General features: G+C 40.1%; 1 protein-coding gene across 1 annotated transcript in view; it reads right to left on the reverse strand.

The window, feature by feature from the left end:
- The window catches only part of ZNF148 (zinc finger protein 148), a 1,243,505-nt gene that overhangs the window by 999,630 nt on the left and 223,865 nt on the right, over window positions 1-20,010 (reverse strand). The window contains exon 3 of the mRNA XM_044075013.1: window positions 4,358-4,480. Within this exon, the coding sequence (XP_043930948.1) occupies window positions 4,358-4,480 (123 nt within the window). The remainder of the gene's footprint in view (window positions 1-4,357; window positions 4,481-20,010) is intronic.

The following is a 20,010-nucleotide window of genomic DNA, read 5'->3' on the forward strand; positions in this document are numbered from 1 at the left end:
AAGGCAGATTTGGAAGAGTAATTCCTCTAGAAATTTGGGACAGGAGACACAAAAATATGCTTCAATTCCTGAAAGGCCTTACCTTTATCCTGAAGGGACGTAAAATGCTTGGCAACCTAACAAAACAGGTCCTTAATGTCAAGAGGAGCATCCTACTATTTAGACTTAATATCATCAAGCAAAAGCTGGAGATGAAGCCAACAGTAATATCTCAAAACAGAACCAAAGGCAGCAGCCCTAGAGAAGACATAAGCTGCATCATAACTACATTTAACAAAGTGGTGAGTTACCTGAGAAATACTGCCCAGTAAAGAGAGAGCCGAGGCCTTCTCTTCAGAATCAGGGAGGTCTGAGATGGCCTGGGAAGCCTCAGAAAGAAGGGCTAAAACATACCTGGTCATATCGGTCGGGTAATTAATAACCCAAAAGGCTAAAGTGACAGCAGTATACACCTTTTTGCATAGCCGTTCCACAGCTCTACTGTCCTTGTCTGAAGGAATAAGTTTAGTAGAAGGCAAAGGTTTTGTGAGTTTGTCAGAAGAGACAGACATTACATAACAGTCACCTGTAGAGTAAATTAAAGTCATCAGGCACCTTGTAAAATCTGTCAAATGTCTAAGGGGCTGGAGGTTGAGAATCTGGGGAGACAGAAGCTCACCGAAGACTGGAGATGCAGCAGAGGGCTTAAGGAACTCCATCCGGAGGAGCTCATATTACATCTTTTGAATGTCAAAAATCTGAGAACAGTCCCATTTAAACATTCCATCATATGAGAATAGTATCCACAAAGGAGAGTTCTTCCAAGGAAAAATCTGGGCTAATAGAATCCTCCTCCTCCGAGCCATAATTCAAGGGAGAAGGGATCTGAGAGGAATATACCAAAGACTCTTCCCCAGAATCCAAATCCGATTCAGAAGAATCTGCTCTCTGGGCCACTTGAGTGGGATAGACGACCAAAGGGGAGCACGGACAAAAACTCCTTGGGTAGCTTTAAGGCCATCAATGCATTAAACAGCCCTCAGGTAAAATCCTGCCATTCATGCTGAGGATCTTTAGCAGCAGGAGAAACATGCTTAGTTTTTTTGTTTCTTCTTTTGAGAGATGTCTGCCCTACATATTCTAAGAGGTTCATATCCTTGCCTACACTCATCCAACATAGCAGGAATCTCCTTCCAAACAAGTATATGTGGTATCCCCCTTGGTCCCTCTGAAATAATTAGCTGAGGTTCCCCCTCAACATCCGGAGTAAATATATGCAGAGCCTCCAGGGTCGTGCAAGGGGTTGTATCCATGCTGGCCTCCAATAGGGTCATGGCAGAGAAATCAGACACAGCAACAGGATAATCCTCTGGGCTTTCACCATCCTCAAGAAAGACATCCGAGGGAGGCAAGACAGTGGCCAAATCAGACCTGAGTTTCTTGGATTTTTTTCTTGGCAGGCAGCTGACCTTTGGGATCAGAAGATTCTGCCATAGCAACCTGCTCCAACAATTTAAGATGCTGGTTCTCCATTAAATGGACAAAGAGGAAAGACAACCATGTAGATTCTAAGAGATAAACCCTTGGTAGATCGAACACTGCGTATGGTCGTGAGAAGCACCCAAACAGAAGAGGCAGTACTTGTGATGATCCTTATGGGGAACCTGCCTCCCACACTGACATTTCCCCTTTCTGGTTGACATACAAACTCATCAAAATTAAGAGAAAAAGAAAAGAAGAACCCCCAACAGGGTACTTATCTGAAATACAGCTTGGTAACCAGCAAAGAAGAAGGAGCATTCAGACCAGTGATCAATGATGGTGTTCAGACTGGCAGCAAAGAGGTTCTGAGGTATGCATGTCTGTACATCAGCTTTACGATCTATGCCCTGAGCCAGGAGCATACATGTGATATTCAATGTCTATAAAATCATAAGGCTTTGGTATACTGGCCAGACATTGGGCTAATCTTGGCAGGAATCCCTTTGGTAAAGAATATTTCAAAAGTGATATGAAAGGACATGGATTAGTTCTCAAGGAAACTCTACCTCAGTGGAAAATGAGATAAGGTTGATCCAGCATTAAGAGCTTGCAACTCAGATACTGTTCTAACAGTGCTCAGAGCAATCAGTAAAACTGTTTTCCATGTTAAAAACCTCAGGTAAGGCATATTAGCCAACTCAAATAGACCAAGTGTTAACATCTCTTACACCAAATTAAGAGCCCAAGGAGGAACCACCAGTTTTATTGGAGGTCACTTTTGCAATACCTCTTTCAGAAACATTTTCATAACGGAATGCCTTACAAGGGGGGGCTCCATGGGCAGACATGCTGAGATGGCCAAAAAATTAACCTTGATAGAGGTGTAAGACAGGTCATTGGAAAGTATATTACACAAATATCGTAAAACCAGATAAATACTAGTCCTAAATAGGTGGTGGTTACATTGTTAGCACTAACCAGAAAACCTTTTCTATTTCCTAATATATGATATTCTATTAGCAGGATTTCTTGCCTCCATTAGTACCTGCTGCGAGGCTTCAGTAAACAGGTGCCTAAAACCTATTAAGACCCTATCATTCAGGCAGTCAGCTTAAGTTATTTGGTGTCTAGATGTATCAAACAACCCTGTTCTTGTATGAACAGATCCACCCTGCGATTCATTAATACCTACACTAAATGTACAACATTCTGAATGAACAGAAAACACAAGCATAACTCACACCTAATTCCCCTAATTTTAGTTTTCCTACTGATTTTCTTGCAGCCTTAAATAATGAGGGGGATTCATAAAGGTTACCACAAAGTGCAGACTACATTTACACTTAATGTAATATTTCTGAGTGACTAGAAAGCACAAAAATGTGGTAGGAATGTTCTTGAATACAGATTGTGTACACTCAGTGTATAGTAAGTGGAGGCATTAATGACTCGGGTCACCAGTCTACAAGGAAGCATGTAATAATTGCTCCTGGCCAATTCCAAAAAAAGGGAGGGCCAGAGGGGAGTCACCACAATGATTTTGGGGGAATTCCTTCTGAATCTGTACAAGTACCCTGGACATCAGTGGAAAGAATGGAAAAGCATACATGGACATTCCTGTCAAAGGAAAAGAAAAGAAAAGGCATTTGTCTTCCAAGCATTTTTGCTGGAGTCCTAGAACAAAACTTTGACAGCTAACTGTTTGGACAGGAGGCAAAAAGGTCTATTTAGGGAACTCCCCACAGATGGATCAACTCTTGGGATGCATGGCTAAGCTTAAAAAGGCTCTTGTGGCCATTAGCCTAATAAACACCTATGAACCTATGAATACCCCCTGATCTAGTTTTCATTCTTAAGGGCCTGCCTTTGTCTTGCTCAGCTTGTCTGCCACATGATTTTGCTCTGACAGAATGCAGGATCCCTAGAGTGAGATTGCTGTAAAGCTATATCCCACACTAACAGTGACAGTTTGCATAAGAGATGAGACCTAGCCCACCCCCCTTGCTTATTTATGTTCCACATCACGGTGGTCTGTAACAAACTGAATTGGTCCTAGTAACCAAAGGTGATTCAGAGAATTGAGTGCCTTGATAAGGACAAACATTTCTTTTATATTTATATGTTGTTATAATTTTCTGTTGTCCCAGATAACTTGCACTTTTATCCCTCTTGACACTACTCCCCAGGCAAAGTCTGTGGTGACTGACTGACTGCTTTGGAGCAGCAGGGGAGAAGTGGATACCTAGATTCAGGGATATTTGATATTTCTACCGTGTGATAAATTCCAGAACTGGAATCTAATAAGATAATGGGTGCTGGTGTTGGGACTAAACAGACTTCAGATGACAAAGGTATTTTGAGAATTGTATATGCCACGACACCCAGAATCATGAGGTATTCCCCTGCAGACCCGACAGTCAATTCTCAGAAGCCCTGAGAGGAGTGCTCTCTTCAGTGGCAGGACAGCGCTGAAGGGCTTGGCATCCAAACATGTCTTTTTAGTCAGCTAAGCTTGAGCTGATGGTTTAGGTGCATGGAAGATGACCTAAAGCTTTGGAAGCTGGTCAGCTGTTATATCTTCTGATGGATATAACCCACATATCTTAGGCTACTAAAGCACTGATCAATATGAAGAACATCAACTAATCCTCTCAAGTCAAACCTGTTAAGTCTGTGGAAAATGGTAACTGCCAACTCAGTGCCTTTCCCACTAAAACTCTTTAACTTACCCAACTTACCTAATCAAACCTTTGTGGTTGTTTAGAGAAACTGAATGAATATATTTACTGTCTAGATTACCACGATACAATGAAGATTAACCAGTGCAGATGTCTTCACAGGCACATTATGACAGTCACAATTATGTCTGATTTAAAACTACACAACTTCTACTTGCCTTAGCAGGTGAACGTTGTTTCCTCTTTTTCTTTTTTTGTAAATCAACTGGGTCTCTCAGCTTTTTGTCCAACTTCTGCTGATCAGCTGCTTCAACAGATCTGAGTTCTTGTTTTACGTTTATCTTGGAACAAAAAAAAAACAATAAATTCACTAGTGCTAATTCTAAATTAAGTCAACAGCTGCTGTGTTCAGATTCAGAGATGTTAACAGCAGGAACAATGCAAAACAGTCACTTAATTACTTTTGTTTGACTAGGAATGGCCATTTAGGCACTCTACTTTCAGCAGAGTCTAGGGAAAAAAGCTTCTTTTAACTCTCATTAATGGAAACATGCCTGGCAGCAGGTTCTGAGGTTTCTGTAGTTTCAAGAGAATGTAAGTTAAACCTCATAGGTGCCACATATATTTTTCAAATCAAAACTAATATGCTTTAACAAAAAAAGAGAAAGAGACTGACATATTTTTGGGTGTGACCCTAACAGGTATTCTTGCCCCAGAGTTCAGAAAACACTTTAACATAGATTTTCTCATACCATTATTTTCATCAGTGTAGTAAAATTAAAAGGTATGTGCCTACCATAACATGGCACCTATGTTGTACATTTTCATTCTTCCTCACTGATGGGTTGTGGATCTGACCCTCGGATCTGATTCGGCTGCACCTGGATCCTAATCTCGTGCTCCTCCCTCTACCCATAATGCTCTACACTATCCACAACTCCTCAGATCGAGTTTGCTGCCTTACTGCCCACTGAGATATAGAGACAGAACAGACATAAGAAAAAGACTGAGGCTCAAACCTGGAACCTTAGGATTCCATTATTCTCCTAAGACACTTCTAGGAGAGACAAGGCTGGGGGATGGCTGGGAGGAAAGATGAGGAAGAATGAAAATGAACAGCACAGATGCCAAGTTATTGTAGGTACATAACTTTTATGTTGTCCTTTTCATTCTTCCTGACTGATGGGTCAGAGTCCCCAGTTACATAACTCTTGGGATGCCCTCAAGGAAAGACATGCCGGAGCACTATCAAACCAAATGAAGCTCTGCTCTGGAGACAATGTCCAATTTTTAACGTGTAACAAAGGTATGAGTCTTTGACCAAGGGGCTGCAGGGCAGACATCATCAATTGAAATTCTACAGGAAAAAAGCAGATGGAGTAGCCATAGATCTGATGAAGTGGGCTCTTTGGGGATGAGGCAATTCCAAACCTTTTTGAGGATAATTCAGCAAAATACAGTCAGTAATCCATTTGACCAGAGTAATTTTGGAAACTGCTTGCCCTAATCGGTTAGGAAAAAAGGATACTTCCTGTACTGTTTTGTTCTGTGAAGATAAAAACATAATTGTCTGTGAACATCAAGAAGGTGCAGCATATATTCATCCTTAATAGTAAAATTCAGAAAGAAAACTGACAACTGAATGGATTGATTAACATTAATCTCAAAGGCCACTTTAGGCACAAAGGAAGGACTGGTTCATAGAGACACCCTATCTTTATGAAAAACAATGTAAGGAGGCCTAGCCGATAAGGCCTGAAGCTCAGAAATTCATTTTGCTGAAGTGATAGCTACCAAAAAGATAGTTTTCCAAAAAAGAAACTTCATATAGCAATTGTTTTCCAATTCAAAGGGTTTCTGAGTCAGCCCCTGAAGGAATGCCATGTAGTCCCAAGGTGGGATCTTTTATTGCTGATCTAAGAAGAAAACAAAATCCTTTCATTAAAGCTTTAGAAAACTGAAAGAATAGCCAAAAAGCTGTTATCTGAGCTCAGCAGAACACCAAGCAGAACTAGGTTAAAGTTGTCTTTGATCTGTATATAATTAAAACGGGCCATAAAAGATTCAGCTTAATTACTTCCTTTTTCAAAAAATCAAAACATACTAAACAATAATCCTGTTAGCGAAATTCAAGCAGCTACACTTAATTCTTGTTAACCTCAGATCTTTAATGAAAATTTCCGTGGAGCATTCATCTGCCTTTCAAAACAATTTTCAATAAAGATCTGAAGTTAACAAGAATTAAGTGTAGCTGTCTGAATTTCACTAATAGGATTATTATTTAGTATTTTTTGAAAAAGGAAGTAATTAAGCTGAAGCAGCCCATTTTAATTATATACTGATCAAAGACAACTTTAACCTAGTTCTGCTTGGTGTTCAGCTGAGCTCAAATAGCCATTCTTTGGCTATTCTTTTCACAGTTTTCTCGAGGTGATCCGACCTGGATAGTGGGACCTGGCACACCCTTTGCAGTTTAAGCCAGCTGAGCTTCAGGGTGCCCACAGTACTTCGTTCTCAATTTTCATGAAAGCTTTACATAATCTGGAAGTTGACAAAGAAAGGGATTTGTTTCCAGCGTATAAGTTAGATATGGCTGCTAACTGAAATTTAATAATGGAAAAACTAGCTCCTTTCTTAAAAAGAGTAGTGAGGAAAAAAAGGATGGCTGAAGTAGGAGATGAGAAAGGATCTATATTTTCTTTAGAAACCCATATAGAGAATCTTTTCCATTTTCTTCTGTAGACACCCTTGGTGGAGGCCTTCTGGGAGGCCAAGATAATGTCACAAACTGGGGAAGCGAGCCTTGACCATATCACAATTACTGGAACCACAGTCTCCTTGAGGGCATGGAGGACGGGATGTTGAACCTCTGATGGGCGAGAAGAGAGATCCCAACTGGGCTCTAGTATCCATGGAGGATATCTGAGGGGAGACCAGGGGAAGGGGAATCATACCTGTCAAGGCCAGAAGGGGGCAATGTGGATGGCAGAGCTCTTCAGCCTGTTTACTTTCTGTAGAAATTTTGGGATCAGTGGAAGAGGGGAGTAAGCATAGTGGAGACCCGGGAGGGGGGGGGGGGATTGTGAAACAGAGCATCCCTCGGTGAGTCCCCCAGAGGGGGGGAATCAGAGCAAAGGGCTTGCTGCACTTGTTGTTGAGGGGAGAGGTAAAGAGATCGCAGCAAGGCTCGCCCCATCTGAAAATCATGTTCGCTAATGATTGATTGAGGGACCACTCATGAGAAATCAGAATGGACCTGCTGAGTCTGTCTGCCAGCTCGTTGGTATTTCCCAGTATGTGTGCTGCAATTAGAAAGCGGTCTAAAGAGATCACCCATTCCCAGACAATGATGTACTCTCTGCGCAATGGACAGGAGCAGGTTCCTTCTTGTTTGCTGACGTACCAGACTACTAACATGTAGTCTGTGTGTATTGTGATAGTCCCCAGGGGGAGAACACCCTGAAAGTCTTGCAATGTTAGAAGGGCTGCTCTCTTCTCTAGTTCACTGATATGCAACTTGGTCTCTGAGAAGGACCACGTGCCTTGGACCATCTTTCCCTTGAAATACCCCACCCCCACCCCGGTTGGGAAGAGTCTTTGGTTACTGTGGCTATTGGGTGGTGGAAGAGGGAACAGCCTGCCTAAAAACAGATCATCTGACTGTACCCACCATCTTATATGACATTTGCAAATTGGTGTGTGTTTGATGGAACAGAGGCTGGTAGAAAATAGATCACTGTACCTCCAAGGTCCACTGGAGGATTTGCATGAAGAATCTTGCTAGAGGGACTGGAATAATGGCAGCTAACACTGATCCAAGAGCTTGTAACACTGGTTTTGCTGGAGGTGATGGATTACACAGTAAGTTACACACCTGATTTCTCTGAGATGTAATGCGGTGAAGAGGTAATGAAACCACTTGAGTAGTAGTTTCCAGTTGAGTTCCTATAAATTCTAGAGGTTTGTACAGGAGTCAGGTTCCATTTGGTAAGATTTATTGTGATGCTTAGGGAGTTGGAGATCTGAAGCCAGTAATCCCTGGCTTGTAGAAGTTGATGCCTGGTTGGGGCGATGAAGAGACAATCATCGAGATAGGGAAACACCTGGAATCCTTTGAGCCTCAGGTGAGTTGCCACAACTGCCATGCATTTGGTGAATAACCAGGGAGCTTTGAATTGGCAGTAACTGGATGCCAACCAAAAGTGCAGGTGTCTCCTGGAGTGCCTGTCTATTTTGATATGACAGTACACGTCCTAGAGATCTACAGAGCACATCCAACTGCCCTTGCACAGAAAGGCAGAATGGACTGAACCATAACTATTCGGAACTTTGACTTCTTTACATACCAATTTAAATTGCTTAGATCCAAAACTGGTCTTAGGTCTCCAGTTTTCTTTGGCACCAAAAAGAAGCAGAAGTTCCAAATTCTATTTGTTCGGGTGGGACCTCCTGAAGGACTCTTTTTTTGTAGCAGCTTTTAAACTTCTTGAGCTGCGTACTCCCTCTGACTGGGTGGAATGTTGGGGAGTTTCCTCCTTGGGACAGGAGGTGGAAGGAAAAAGGGAATGTAGTAACCTCTGGATAGTATACTTAGTACCCATGCATTGTTTGTAAGATTTGTCCAGGCATCCAGGTGTAGGGAAACATGATCCCCAACTGCCTCCTGAGATGGACAGTCAGGCAGTGCTTCAGGAGTACTGATAGGGCCCATCAAAGAAGGAGTATCTGAAGCCCTGGTTCTGTGGACCCCCTTCTGCCTATGGGGTGATGTCTGCTATTGAAACTTCCTCCTCTGCTTCTGGAGGAATTATCCCAGTGTGGGTCTTGAAAAGGTCCCTGAGACTTCCGGAACCACATTTTCTTCCTTCCCCGCTGGCTTCTAGAGAAAGTTCGCTGAGAGGTAGAAACCTTGATTACAACGGCAGAGAGGGGCTTTCCTTCTTGCTCGCTGCAAGTAAGCATACCTTTCACTGATGGCCCAAACAAGGAGGAGCCATCAAAGGTGGCATTAACAAAAGACATCTTAAAAGGTTCTGCAAAGTTGCATAGCCTCATCCAGGCATGTCTCCTGACGGCTATGGCTGAACCAACTGTTCAGGTATGGGGGTAAGCCTCATCACAGAACTGGCAATGGACAATTGAGTAGCCAGTTGAGGAGAAACCTTCTTAAGAGCCTCCGCAGTCATGGACCCAGTGGAAGAGTTTGAAAGCCTCTTTATTAAATCTCTCTGTAAGCGAGTAAAATGTGCCAGGTAATTTAACAACCTCCGTGCGAAAATGGCTGAGGCGTAAATGTGCTTGCCAAACCTGTCCATCACTCTGGACTCTCTGCTCAGCTAGCTCTTTTTTGGTGGCTGCCGCCACAACTATGGCATCAACAGAGACACCCTTACTCCACTGGGTTCTGTCTGCTGAGGGGACTAGAAATGTATCCAGGGGTTTGGAATGGACTCGACAGTGTCTGGTTCCTTCCAAATCTGGTGGAAAACTAGGTCAGTAAGTTCATCCACCGGGGGGAAGTCAACCAAGACATAGATGGGCCCACCCCAAAAGCCTCCAGAAACACCGACTCCTCAGGGAGGTTGGGAAGACCAGCTACCCTTCTGTTTATGGATTTTCAGGATGTCTCCAAAGGAGATGTCCTCAGGTGGTGATCGAGGGGATCTTTCTCCTTCATCGAAGTTAGTGTCTTCAGTAAGAGACTCCATCTGGGAGTCTATGTACCTCCTCTTGTACGTCTTCTTCCACTGTACCTCCTCTGTGGGGGGTTCAGGGGAGGTACTGGAAAAATTTGGAAAACCCTCTGCGGAATGGGTGTGGAGGCTTCCCTAGGTAGGCTGAACTAGAGGAGCAGTAATGATGGGCTCAATGCTTGGACCCAATGCAGAGCAAGAGGTAGGATCCAAAATGTGACAGGTTGGGTCTCTATGCAAAGAGAAAGCCCTTTCTACCAACTGGAAGGCTTACAGACCCAGGGAAACCCCTCCCAACCTCCCCAGAGTCGAGGCAGCTGAGGAAAAACATATGGGCCCACCCAGGATCTAAGACCCCCAGAGAGAATCAGACCCAAGCTGTTGAAAGCCGAGGCACCAAGAGGAACAGACAGATCCGACAGCATAAGAGCTGAGCCCAACACCCCCATCCGAGACTTGCTCTGATCTGATGGCACTGGAGCAGGGCTGGTCAGGGAAACTGTCGGAATAGAGGAAGGGGGCTTCCTAAGATCTAATGCTGACTCTCTCAGGTATCTTGGATCCTAGGACTCTGAAACTGAAGGCTGGATCGGAAAAGGAGACTGTATAGGCTGGACAGGTGCACTCATGGATCCAAGAGGGGACTGAGCAGGAAAGACCCCCTCCACCTGGATCTGAGCCCTAAGAAACTTCCACAACATCCTGTCCATATCGGCCTTTGTCAAGCTCCTAGAGGATCTGGAAGAAGCTGAAGAAAAAAGACATGGAATGTTTAGTTGGTGTCTGGAGCAGTTTGAATGGTAAAGCTGGTGAGACTGGTTTTAGTACAAATTCTGGAGATTGGCTCCTAATTGTTGGATCTGAGGGTATGGGACCCGACACTGAAGCCGATGGAAGAGGGGCAGTAGCTATAGTGATTATCTTTATCAGATCCGAAGAGGATTATGGATCCGAGCAGAGGGTAATATTCTTCGGATCCGTAGGGGTCAGTTCCAAAGTTCTCTTAAGCTTCTCAGGAGGCTCTGACAAAGCCCTCTTTGACACAGAGGGCTTGCTTCTTAGATTGCCTGGAGCCATGAGATTTGAAAGGGCTCTGAACCCCAGAGGAGGAAGGAGAAGAGGGAGGGAGGAAACCTTTAAGAATCAACTTGTTGCACCTGTCTAACAGGGCTCAAGTATTGAAGGAGGTGCACATTTCACACTTGGACTTCCGATGTTCTGGTCCCAGGCAGCAGACGTACTTCTTGCGGGCATCTGAACTGGGGATTTTATGCCCACAAGAAATGCATCTCTTAACGCCAGTGGGTTTCTCAGACATTTTGAAAAAAGGATGAGAAACAGTGGCCGCACTAACTGCAACACAAGTGACACTAATAAACTAAAAAATAGTTCAAAACTATGCCACACCAAAGAGAGAATTTCTTTTTTTTTTACAACTATAAAACAAAGTTATAAAGAGTGCCAACGGGCACGAGAGGAAACAGAGAAGAAAGGGATAGAATGAGAGAGCCCCAACACTGACAAAAATCTAGGGTAAAATCAAGAGGGAAGAAACTAACTTTAAAGTTATAAAGGTTATACAGGTACTTAGCTATTAAGCAGCAAATAATGCAAAGAAATTTACTCTTACAGCCCAAAACTCTGAATTGCGTCCTGTCACAGTGATAGTAAACGAGAACTGAGGAGTTGGGGATGGTGTAGATCATTATGGGTAGAGGGAGGAGCTAGAGATTCTGATCCAAGCCTTGGAAGTTCGGCCGAGTCAGATCCAAGGGTCGGATCTGCAACCTATCAGTGAGGAAGAATGAAAATGACAACATCAGATGAGGGTCCTTTTATCATCTAAAAAATTATATATCCACCCCCTCCTACTGACATAGACGTGATGTGCAGAAAAAAAAAGAAACTACTTAAGGAAGAAAATTCTAAGGACTGCTATTCACCATGACTTCCCTACAATTGTTCAAGTATTAAGTGAATGAGATCTTATCTGCAGTGTGATTCTCCAATTTCAACTCCTTCATCACTACTCAACACCGTGAAAAACGGCTGGGACAGTTTCTACTTGTGCGCCAGCAGTGACTGAACACTGTATATGTGTGACATACATGCATCTATATGTATACATACATATATATATATATATATATATATATATAGGTTTACATCTATGTCAAATGATCTAGTTTTCAGAAACTCAAAATTCATACAGTCGAAACCATTTGATCAACTTATTGAGTTTCCGAAAACTCGAACATCAAAAAAAAAAACCTAACAAATCTACATTTTTTTTACATTTTAGCAGGAGGACAAGCACCCCCAACATCCCCTGCAAATTATATATACCAACTCTGAGATCACACTACAGTGAGGAAAAGACTAAATTTCCTGATCCGCACTGTAAAGTGATCTCCATTCAAAAGCTTTGGGTTTTCACAAGCTCAATCATATGGTCTCAACTATATGAATTTCGAGTTTCTGAAAACTCGATAAACTGATAGGGACAAATATATATATATGTGTGTATATATATGAAACTCAATAAACTGATAGGGACAAATATATATATATATGTGTGTGTGTATATATATATATATATATATAGAGAGAGAGAGAGAGAAGCGGTAGGGGCTAGCAGGGGTTTGCCAACTTTATAAAAAAAAAATCTCATCTGGTTAAAATTTCAACAGGCTTGTTTCATCTGGTTGAAGGTTCAGTGAAACTATACTTGATGAAACATAGTGAACAATTCACCAGGTGCTTGCAGGTCAGTAATAGAAATGTGTTACCATTCCTTTTAAAGGAAGGAAGAAATCACTGGTTTGTTTGTCAAGGTCACATGTTAACAGCCTTCAAGAAGACAGAGTGCTGTTACCCTATATTAGTATTTACTTTCCATATACATATCAAGATTATTTTTTTGAAGGAAGTTAATGACCAACTTCTTCTCACTGTAAACAGAAGCTTATTCTATAATCTTGAAAGGCATCATCTAATGTATTTGTTGTATCTTCAGCTATTACTGCAATTTGATTTTAGTAAAATAACCAGATAAGATACTGACTTACAGATCTGGTAGAGGTTTTAAGTCTTAATAACCTGTAAAAAGAGAACAAAATTATAGTTCTTGAAGTCTTTCTTAGTAGTTTAAGTTTTCCACTCCTACAGTTTTATTCTAGCAAGGAAGCATTATACCTTTTCAGATTCTAGTTATGGCTCTTCAAAGACACAATAATATTTTTTGATTAATGTCCTTCAAACCACTAAAATTAAACTTAAATAAAACTTTCTGCATCAGCAACATGAAGAGGTTTAAATTTGGAGATCATACATTTGGCAGCAACAGTATATCTGTTCAAGTCCAGGGCAAAAAAGAAAAGGGTCCCTCCTAAGAGACTGTTGGTGTCTGGAAAAATTCTATCTTCACTGACAAGGAAGAAGCCAAGTGAAGAAATGCACTGGTAACATACCTCCCAACCTTTTAGTGCAAGAAATCTAGTCAAAGCCTAAAATAATGGGGAGACAAAGGACCAAAAATAGAACAGATTTTAAATATTGCTCTTATAAACTTAGAAAGTTGTTAGAATAAGAGGATTTGTGTTCACATGCTTTTTTTTGAAAGGTATGAAGCCTAAAACTCAAATGTCTGTCATTTATTGACCTCAGTCCACAGCGATTTACCAGAGAACCACATATTTTATGAAAAACAATCCAAAAACATGAGACAAAAATCTGGCATTCTGCAAAAATCTGGACAGTTGAGAGGTATGAATGATGGAAATATTTTAAAACTTCAAACAGAAAAATTCTAGGCCTAGCAAAAAAAAAAAAGATACACAGTCTAACAGATCTGTAGTAAAACATGGAACACATGAGGTGAAGATTGTACTACTTAGATATCTAGAAAATGATTTTCATTTAGTTTTGAAAGTTTATTTTTTATTTTTTTGATTTTTTTATTTGTTAGTTTGGCAACCCCGCAGAAGTGCTCCTTTTCTGAGGATGACTCAGGAAAACTTCCTTAAGTGACTTTACTCACAGCTACACAACTTGCAATTGAAAGCTGAAGGAATCAAACCAAGAACTACAGAAAGATGCATGTTAGCAGCCAATAGCTTTAACCCACTAAAATAAACTGCCAGTCTGCTTCACAAGGGTGTCTAATAATCTATAAATTGTGAATATGCAACTCCCTCTTTCATAGATTCATTTTGTGACTACCTTCTTAACCCAATCAAGGGGTGCAGAGAAGATAGAGCCTATCCATGCACTTTACAAGAGCAAGGCAGAGAAACTAATCCTGAATAAAGAATAAACCAAACACCAGCCACACCTTTGGGGAGTTTATAGCTTCATCAATACACCTACACAGCATCTTTGAAACGTGGGGTGCCTGACTGCATACCTGCAATGAGAGGGAAATATGGTGGCTTTGGTTATCATTATGCTCAAGAATTTCTGGAGTATTTAATATCATGCTTTTACAATGTGATTTACAACATAAAAAAATAATGTGACTACTACTGTTTCTTTAATCTGATTTATTTTTCTTAACTCTTATCTACTGTTCATTCACTGCATGTTTCTGATGTCCTTTTTTTTTTGTTAAGTTTAAGTGGCACTTCTCTCCCCAAGCTACTGTTGAGAACAGGTTATAACCAACACTATGCACGCCAAATCCTTTATTGCAAAGCTTTCGGGTCCACACCCTTCATCAGTACATAAAAAAAGTCACTCTTCTCACTGTTTAAAAAGGGAGTACTATTACAATCACATGCTTCAGCCAGCCTATCATCCTAACTAGTAATTAAATCTTAAAGGGAAAAAACTAACCTTAATGCACATAAGTTATCTAAAAATCATGTACGTCAATCTACAATTTAAAAAATAATTTAAAGCAGTGACGGACTTGAAGCTGTTTGTTAGAAATGTCGGTTTGAAGCTGATTTTTAAGGAAATGTGTATGCAGTCGCCTGTTTGTAAAAAGTTAAGTGTGTTTTCACCACTGCTATGTCCAATATTGACCGCTTTCTCTAGTATTGTTGAGAACGAGCTAAGGGTTCACTATAGGAAAAGAAATAAGAAGAAGTTGTACAACTTGACATATTTTGAGTATACAGCTTTGAAAGAATTACAAGACAATAATAAGATAGTGATAAAACAAGCTGATAAGGGGGGAGCGGTCGTAGTTTTGGATAGGGAAATCTATATGATGAATTTTAAAAGTATTCTGAATGATGCACTAACTTTTAAAGAAATTTAATTTAATGAGGTCAATAGGTACATCGCTGATGTGAATATGACTATCTATGAATTACAACTTAATAAGGATATAACAATAGATTTGTTTAATTATCTAAGTGTGCCCTGCCCTAGAATACCGCAAATTTATGGCATCCCTAAGATACATAAAAGTTTGGTAAATCCACCACTGAGACCTATAGTCTCAGGGGGTGTTTGGGTAACCCAACCAATTTCTAAATATTTACAAACAGTTTTAGGGAAATATCTGGATAGATGCACTACAGTATTGAAAGATACTAACAGTTTCCTGTGAGACCTCCATAATTGGCATTCAAATAATATAGGAGAAAGTTATATCCTGGTGACATTAGACATTACATCACTGTTTACAGTTATTCCCAATGAATATGGGCTAAATGCTATTTGTGATTTTTTTGAATGATGAAGTTAAAAATGCATAGCAGGGAAATTGAGAACATCTGTACCATGCTTGAAGCAGTGTTAACTAACAACATTTTTATTTTTGATATAGTACCCTATTTACAATTAACAGGAGTTGCGATGGGCACTCCTGTAGCTAACACGCATGCTAACTTGGTACTTTATGAATGGGAAAAACAAGTTGTACTCAGTGATGTAAATGATATGAAAGCCAACGTTAAATTTTATAGGAGGTCTGTGGATGACTGTGTTTTGATTTGGGGTGGCTGTTTATTAGAATTAAATAATTTTGTAACATATCTTAATACTCTACGGGATTTTTGAAGTTTAGAATGGTAGCATCAAGTCAAAGTATAGAGTACCTGGATGTGCATCTGTATAGAAATGGGAATAAGTTAGAGTCCACAATTTATAAGAAAGAGGTAGATGCCTCTAGATATATTGGTAGAGATAGTATGCACGCACTGCATACGTTTAAAGGTGTATTAAAAGCACAGATGATAAGAACCAGTAAATTGAATACAGTGGATGATAGTTTTAAGGAACAAGCCATGGAAATGATGCAAGAATTTGAAAGGAATGGTTACCCAAAACGAGTTATAGATAGTATTTATGATGAAGTATCATTAGGTAGAGCTAACAAGTATAAACTAGTTTTTAGTGGTGAGGTAGAATCCAGTGATAAACCAAAATGTAAGGAGAAAATAGTGAGATATCTTATTACGTTTAATCTTAGTACAAACAGTGTACGAAATAAATATAGTGGAAAGAAAGGGGTTGGGAGGATGGCCTAATGGTTAAGGTGTTTGCCTTACAAACACAAGGTGCAGGGTTTGAGTCTCACAAGGGATAATTAGCTAGGCTTAAAATGGCTTGCAAGGGCAGTTAGCCTAGTAATAATCTATGAATCTATGAATTGGCCTATTTTGATGGCCATGCCTGAAATAAAATCAATAGTAGGTGAAAAACCACAGTATGCCTATAGGAATTCAGAAACTTTAAAGCAAAAGCTCTGCTGTAAAGATTTTAAAGAAAAGACAACACAGTTGCAAAGAGAGGTGAGAATAAGGAAGTGTTATAATTGTGCTTGTTGTAATGATTTATATGAAGGTGGGGACACCTATATACATCCAGTTCATAAAGAAGTGTTTACCCTGAGAGCCCTGACAAGCTGTAATGTAACCCAGGTAGTGTACCTAGCTACATGCGTAGCATGTACATCGTTCTATGTAGGTAAAACTACTAGGAAATTGAGGGAGAGAATAATAGAACATAAGTCTGAGATAAGAAGGAAGGTTTTAACGAATGTACTAAGTAAACATATTATGGACAATGATGAAGGACATAACTTTAAATTTAGGGTTATATGTACCGTGGAGATGGACGTAAGGAAGGGTGATATGAATAACACTTTAGAATTAAGGGAATATGAGTGGATTGTCAGACTTCAGGCAGATATGAAGCCTGGCCTCAATAATTCATTTAGTTTAAAACCGGTCTTAATAAAAAGACAAAGAGAAAATTTAATAATTTTTTAAACTGATTTTCATACTGACTATATTTTATAATGTATAAATGCAGTATTTTTTAAATTGTAGAGAGATGTACATGATTTTTAGATAACTTATGTGCATTAAGGTTATTGTTTTTCCCTTTAAGATTTAATTACTAGTTAGGATGATAGGCTGGCTGAAGCATGTGATTGTAATAGTACTCCCTTTTTAAACAGTGAGAAGAGTGACTTTTTTTATGTACTGATGAAGGGTGTGGACCCGAAAGCTTTGCAATAAAGGATTTGGCGTGCATAGTGTTGGTTTTATCTATAGCTTTTGGGCAGTATTACCAATTTTGTGACTGAGAACAGGTTATAGCCAGCTGGAACCTCACTGTGAACTACATTCCAAAAACTGCCTGCCATGGATCAGCACTCTACTTAGGTAAAAAAATACTTAATATTAATTAATTATCACAGATATATTCATCTGCTAAAACTTTCTAACACCACCCTTCACTGCAGATTGTAGACTGACAGAGGACTTGCCTTATCTAACCTCAACAGGTTTCTTATGTTGCTAACATTTTCCTCCATGTGCAATTGCATATGCAGAATAAGCAGCTTTACAACTGGTACAAGTAATGCTGCCGTCCCTTAACCTAGGCTTTGCAGGAAGGTTCTTGTTACTTTGTTACTTAAGAAGCTTAAACATTCAACATTTTCACAGAATCAAGCAAATCCTGGATTCTGTGAGAAAAAATAAAACAGCCCTGAAATGCATTCATTATGGAGCCAAGAGATATCAAATGACTAAAGTAAGAAGAGTGTAAAGTACACATAATAACAACAGATCTTTGGGGGAGGGTCCTGCTGTACTGCTAAAATAAAAAGGGCTATTAGTTACCAACATCAGTCACTGTACAGCTTCTTTTTCAATCAAAGTCCTTCCTCAAGCTACATAAAACCTGACTTGTGCCACTGCTATTCTTTCTACTTCAACACCAGTTAGCTCTTGTTTTACACAGTACAGTTGTGTTAGTAAACTTACCATAAAAGTAGATATTTGAATTTCCACTGCTTCAGTAGCCTAAGCTAAATGGATTATATTCTGCTATCAATATAACAGTCGGACAGCTTCCAAAGCTTCAGGACACCTTCCACACATGCACAAACCATTAGTCAGTTTGAGCTGAGCTGACTAAAGTCAGGTTTAGGCACCAAGCCTTTCCGAACTTTCATGCCAGTAGAGAGGGATAGAGGCAAAGAGGCTAAATCCCAGAGAAGGACAACAGTAAGAAAACAAACATAAAAGTCCACACCTTGGTATAAAAAAAAGTAGAAAAATAAAGGTGATGGAGAGCAGGAGCATCTACTGCGCCAGTGATCATTCAAATACCTACAGTTATGGTATGTTTACTTGCACAACTGTTCTGTGTCCTTCTTAAGGATCAGTACTGCAGTAGAATCCAGTACATTACCATAGCTTAGACAGACTGTGAGGAGGAAGTTTGATGGTCCAGAAGCCCCTGTAGAATGGTCCTAGCAAAGCCAGTCCTAGACCTGGAAAAGCAATCTGGTTTACAGTGTTTTGTAAAAGTATGCACAGGGGACCTAGCTGTTACTTCTAGAATATTTCTAGAATCCAACCCCTTCCAAAAAGTCACAGATAAAGCCAAGACCTCCAACACAATGAGCCTTGAGCCTGCCTGGAGTAGTTTTGTTGGGGTTGGTGTATCAAAAAGTAATACCATGAATCCACCAGTTGGAAATGGTCTGTTTTTTTACAGTTTATCCTTTTTTCTTACCTTCACAATTAAAGACTTGCTTGAAAAATATTAATTGCCATTGATATGTATAACTTTGATGTATTGATTAGCTGTGGACCTATGTAAATAGTTATTTGTTTGTTTTATAATTAATTTATCTACTGTTTTAAAACCAAAAAAAAAAAATGAACAACTGATCAGAAGTTCTGAAATATTTTGTTCTGTCAAGTTAGTGCTCAAATTACCAGTGAATATCCAAGGTACGGAGTATCCTTTCTCCCTCATTTTTAGGTTTTGGAAAGTGGTCAGTGACATGGACAGCTTAGCTTAAAGTAAACTTGGATATCACTTTAAGCCAAAATTAAGGACTAGTTCTTAAAGAGACCATATCTTTCTGTAAAATGAGATAGAGTTGACCTCTCCTAAGTGCTTGCAACTCAAGATACTCTTCTTGCAGAAGTCAGTACTATATGCAAGACTGCTTTTTTATGTTAGGAACCTCAAGTCAGCCCGATGAGCTGGTTCAAATAGAGCAATGGTTATTTTTTAACATAAAATTAAGATCCTATGGAGGAACCACCCATTTTCTAGGAAGCTTCACATGCAATACCTTACAAAAACATTTTCACAAGACTGCATTAAAAGAGAGGGATCCATGGGCAGACATGCAGAAATTCCCCACAAATGAACCTTGACTGAGGAATAAGACAGGCCATAGGACAGTAACTCAAAATACTGCACAACCAAATAAATACTAACCCTGAATGGGTGCTGGTTCTTTTGCTGGCACCAAACAGAAAACCTTTTTTCATTTGCTAATGCATGAGTTTCTAGTAGTAGGTTTTCTTGACTCCACTAATACTTGTGGCAGCAGCCTAAGCTATATGGGTAAATTACCATAGCTCAGATCAGCTGGGAGGTGGAAGGAGAAGGGTCAAGGAGCCCTTGGATAATGGGCCTGAAAAGCCAGTCCTAGACCTTGAAAAGGAATCTAGTTTGCACTGCTCTGTAAAAGTATGTACAGATGACCAAGTTGCTACTTCTACAATGCATCTACAATCCAACCCTTTCCAAAAAGCCACAGATGAAGCCAAGGCCCCCATAGAATGAGCCTTGGGCCTGCCTGGAATAGTTCTGTTGTGGTGGGTGTATCAAAATGTAGTAATACCATGAGACAACCAGTTGGAAATACTATGTTTTCATACAGCTTGTCCTTTTTTCTTACCTTTACA

Source organism: Protopterus annectens, chromosome 6.part0 (genome assembly GCF_019279795.1).
Source record: "Protopterus annectens isolate FY-2018-M chromosome 6.part0, PAN1.0, whole genome shotgun sequence".
Taxonomy (NCBI): Eukaryota; Metazoa; Chordata; order Ceratodontiformes; family Protopteridae; genus Protopterus; species Protopterus annectens.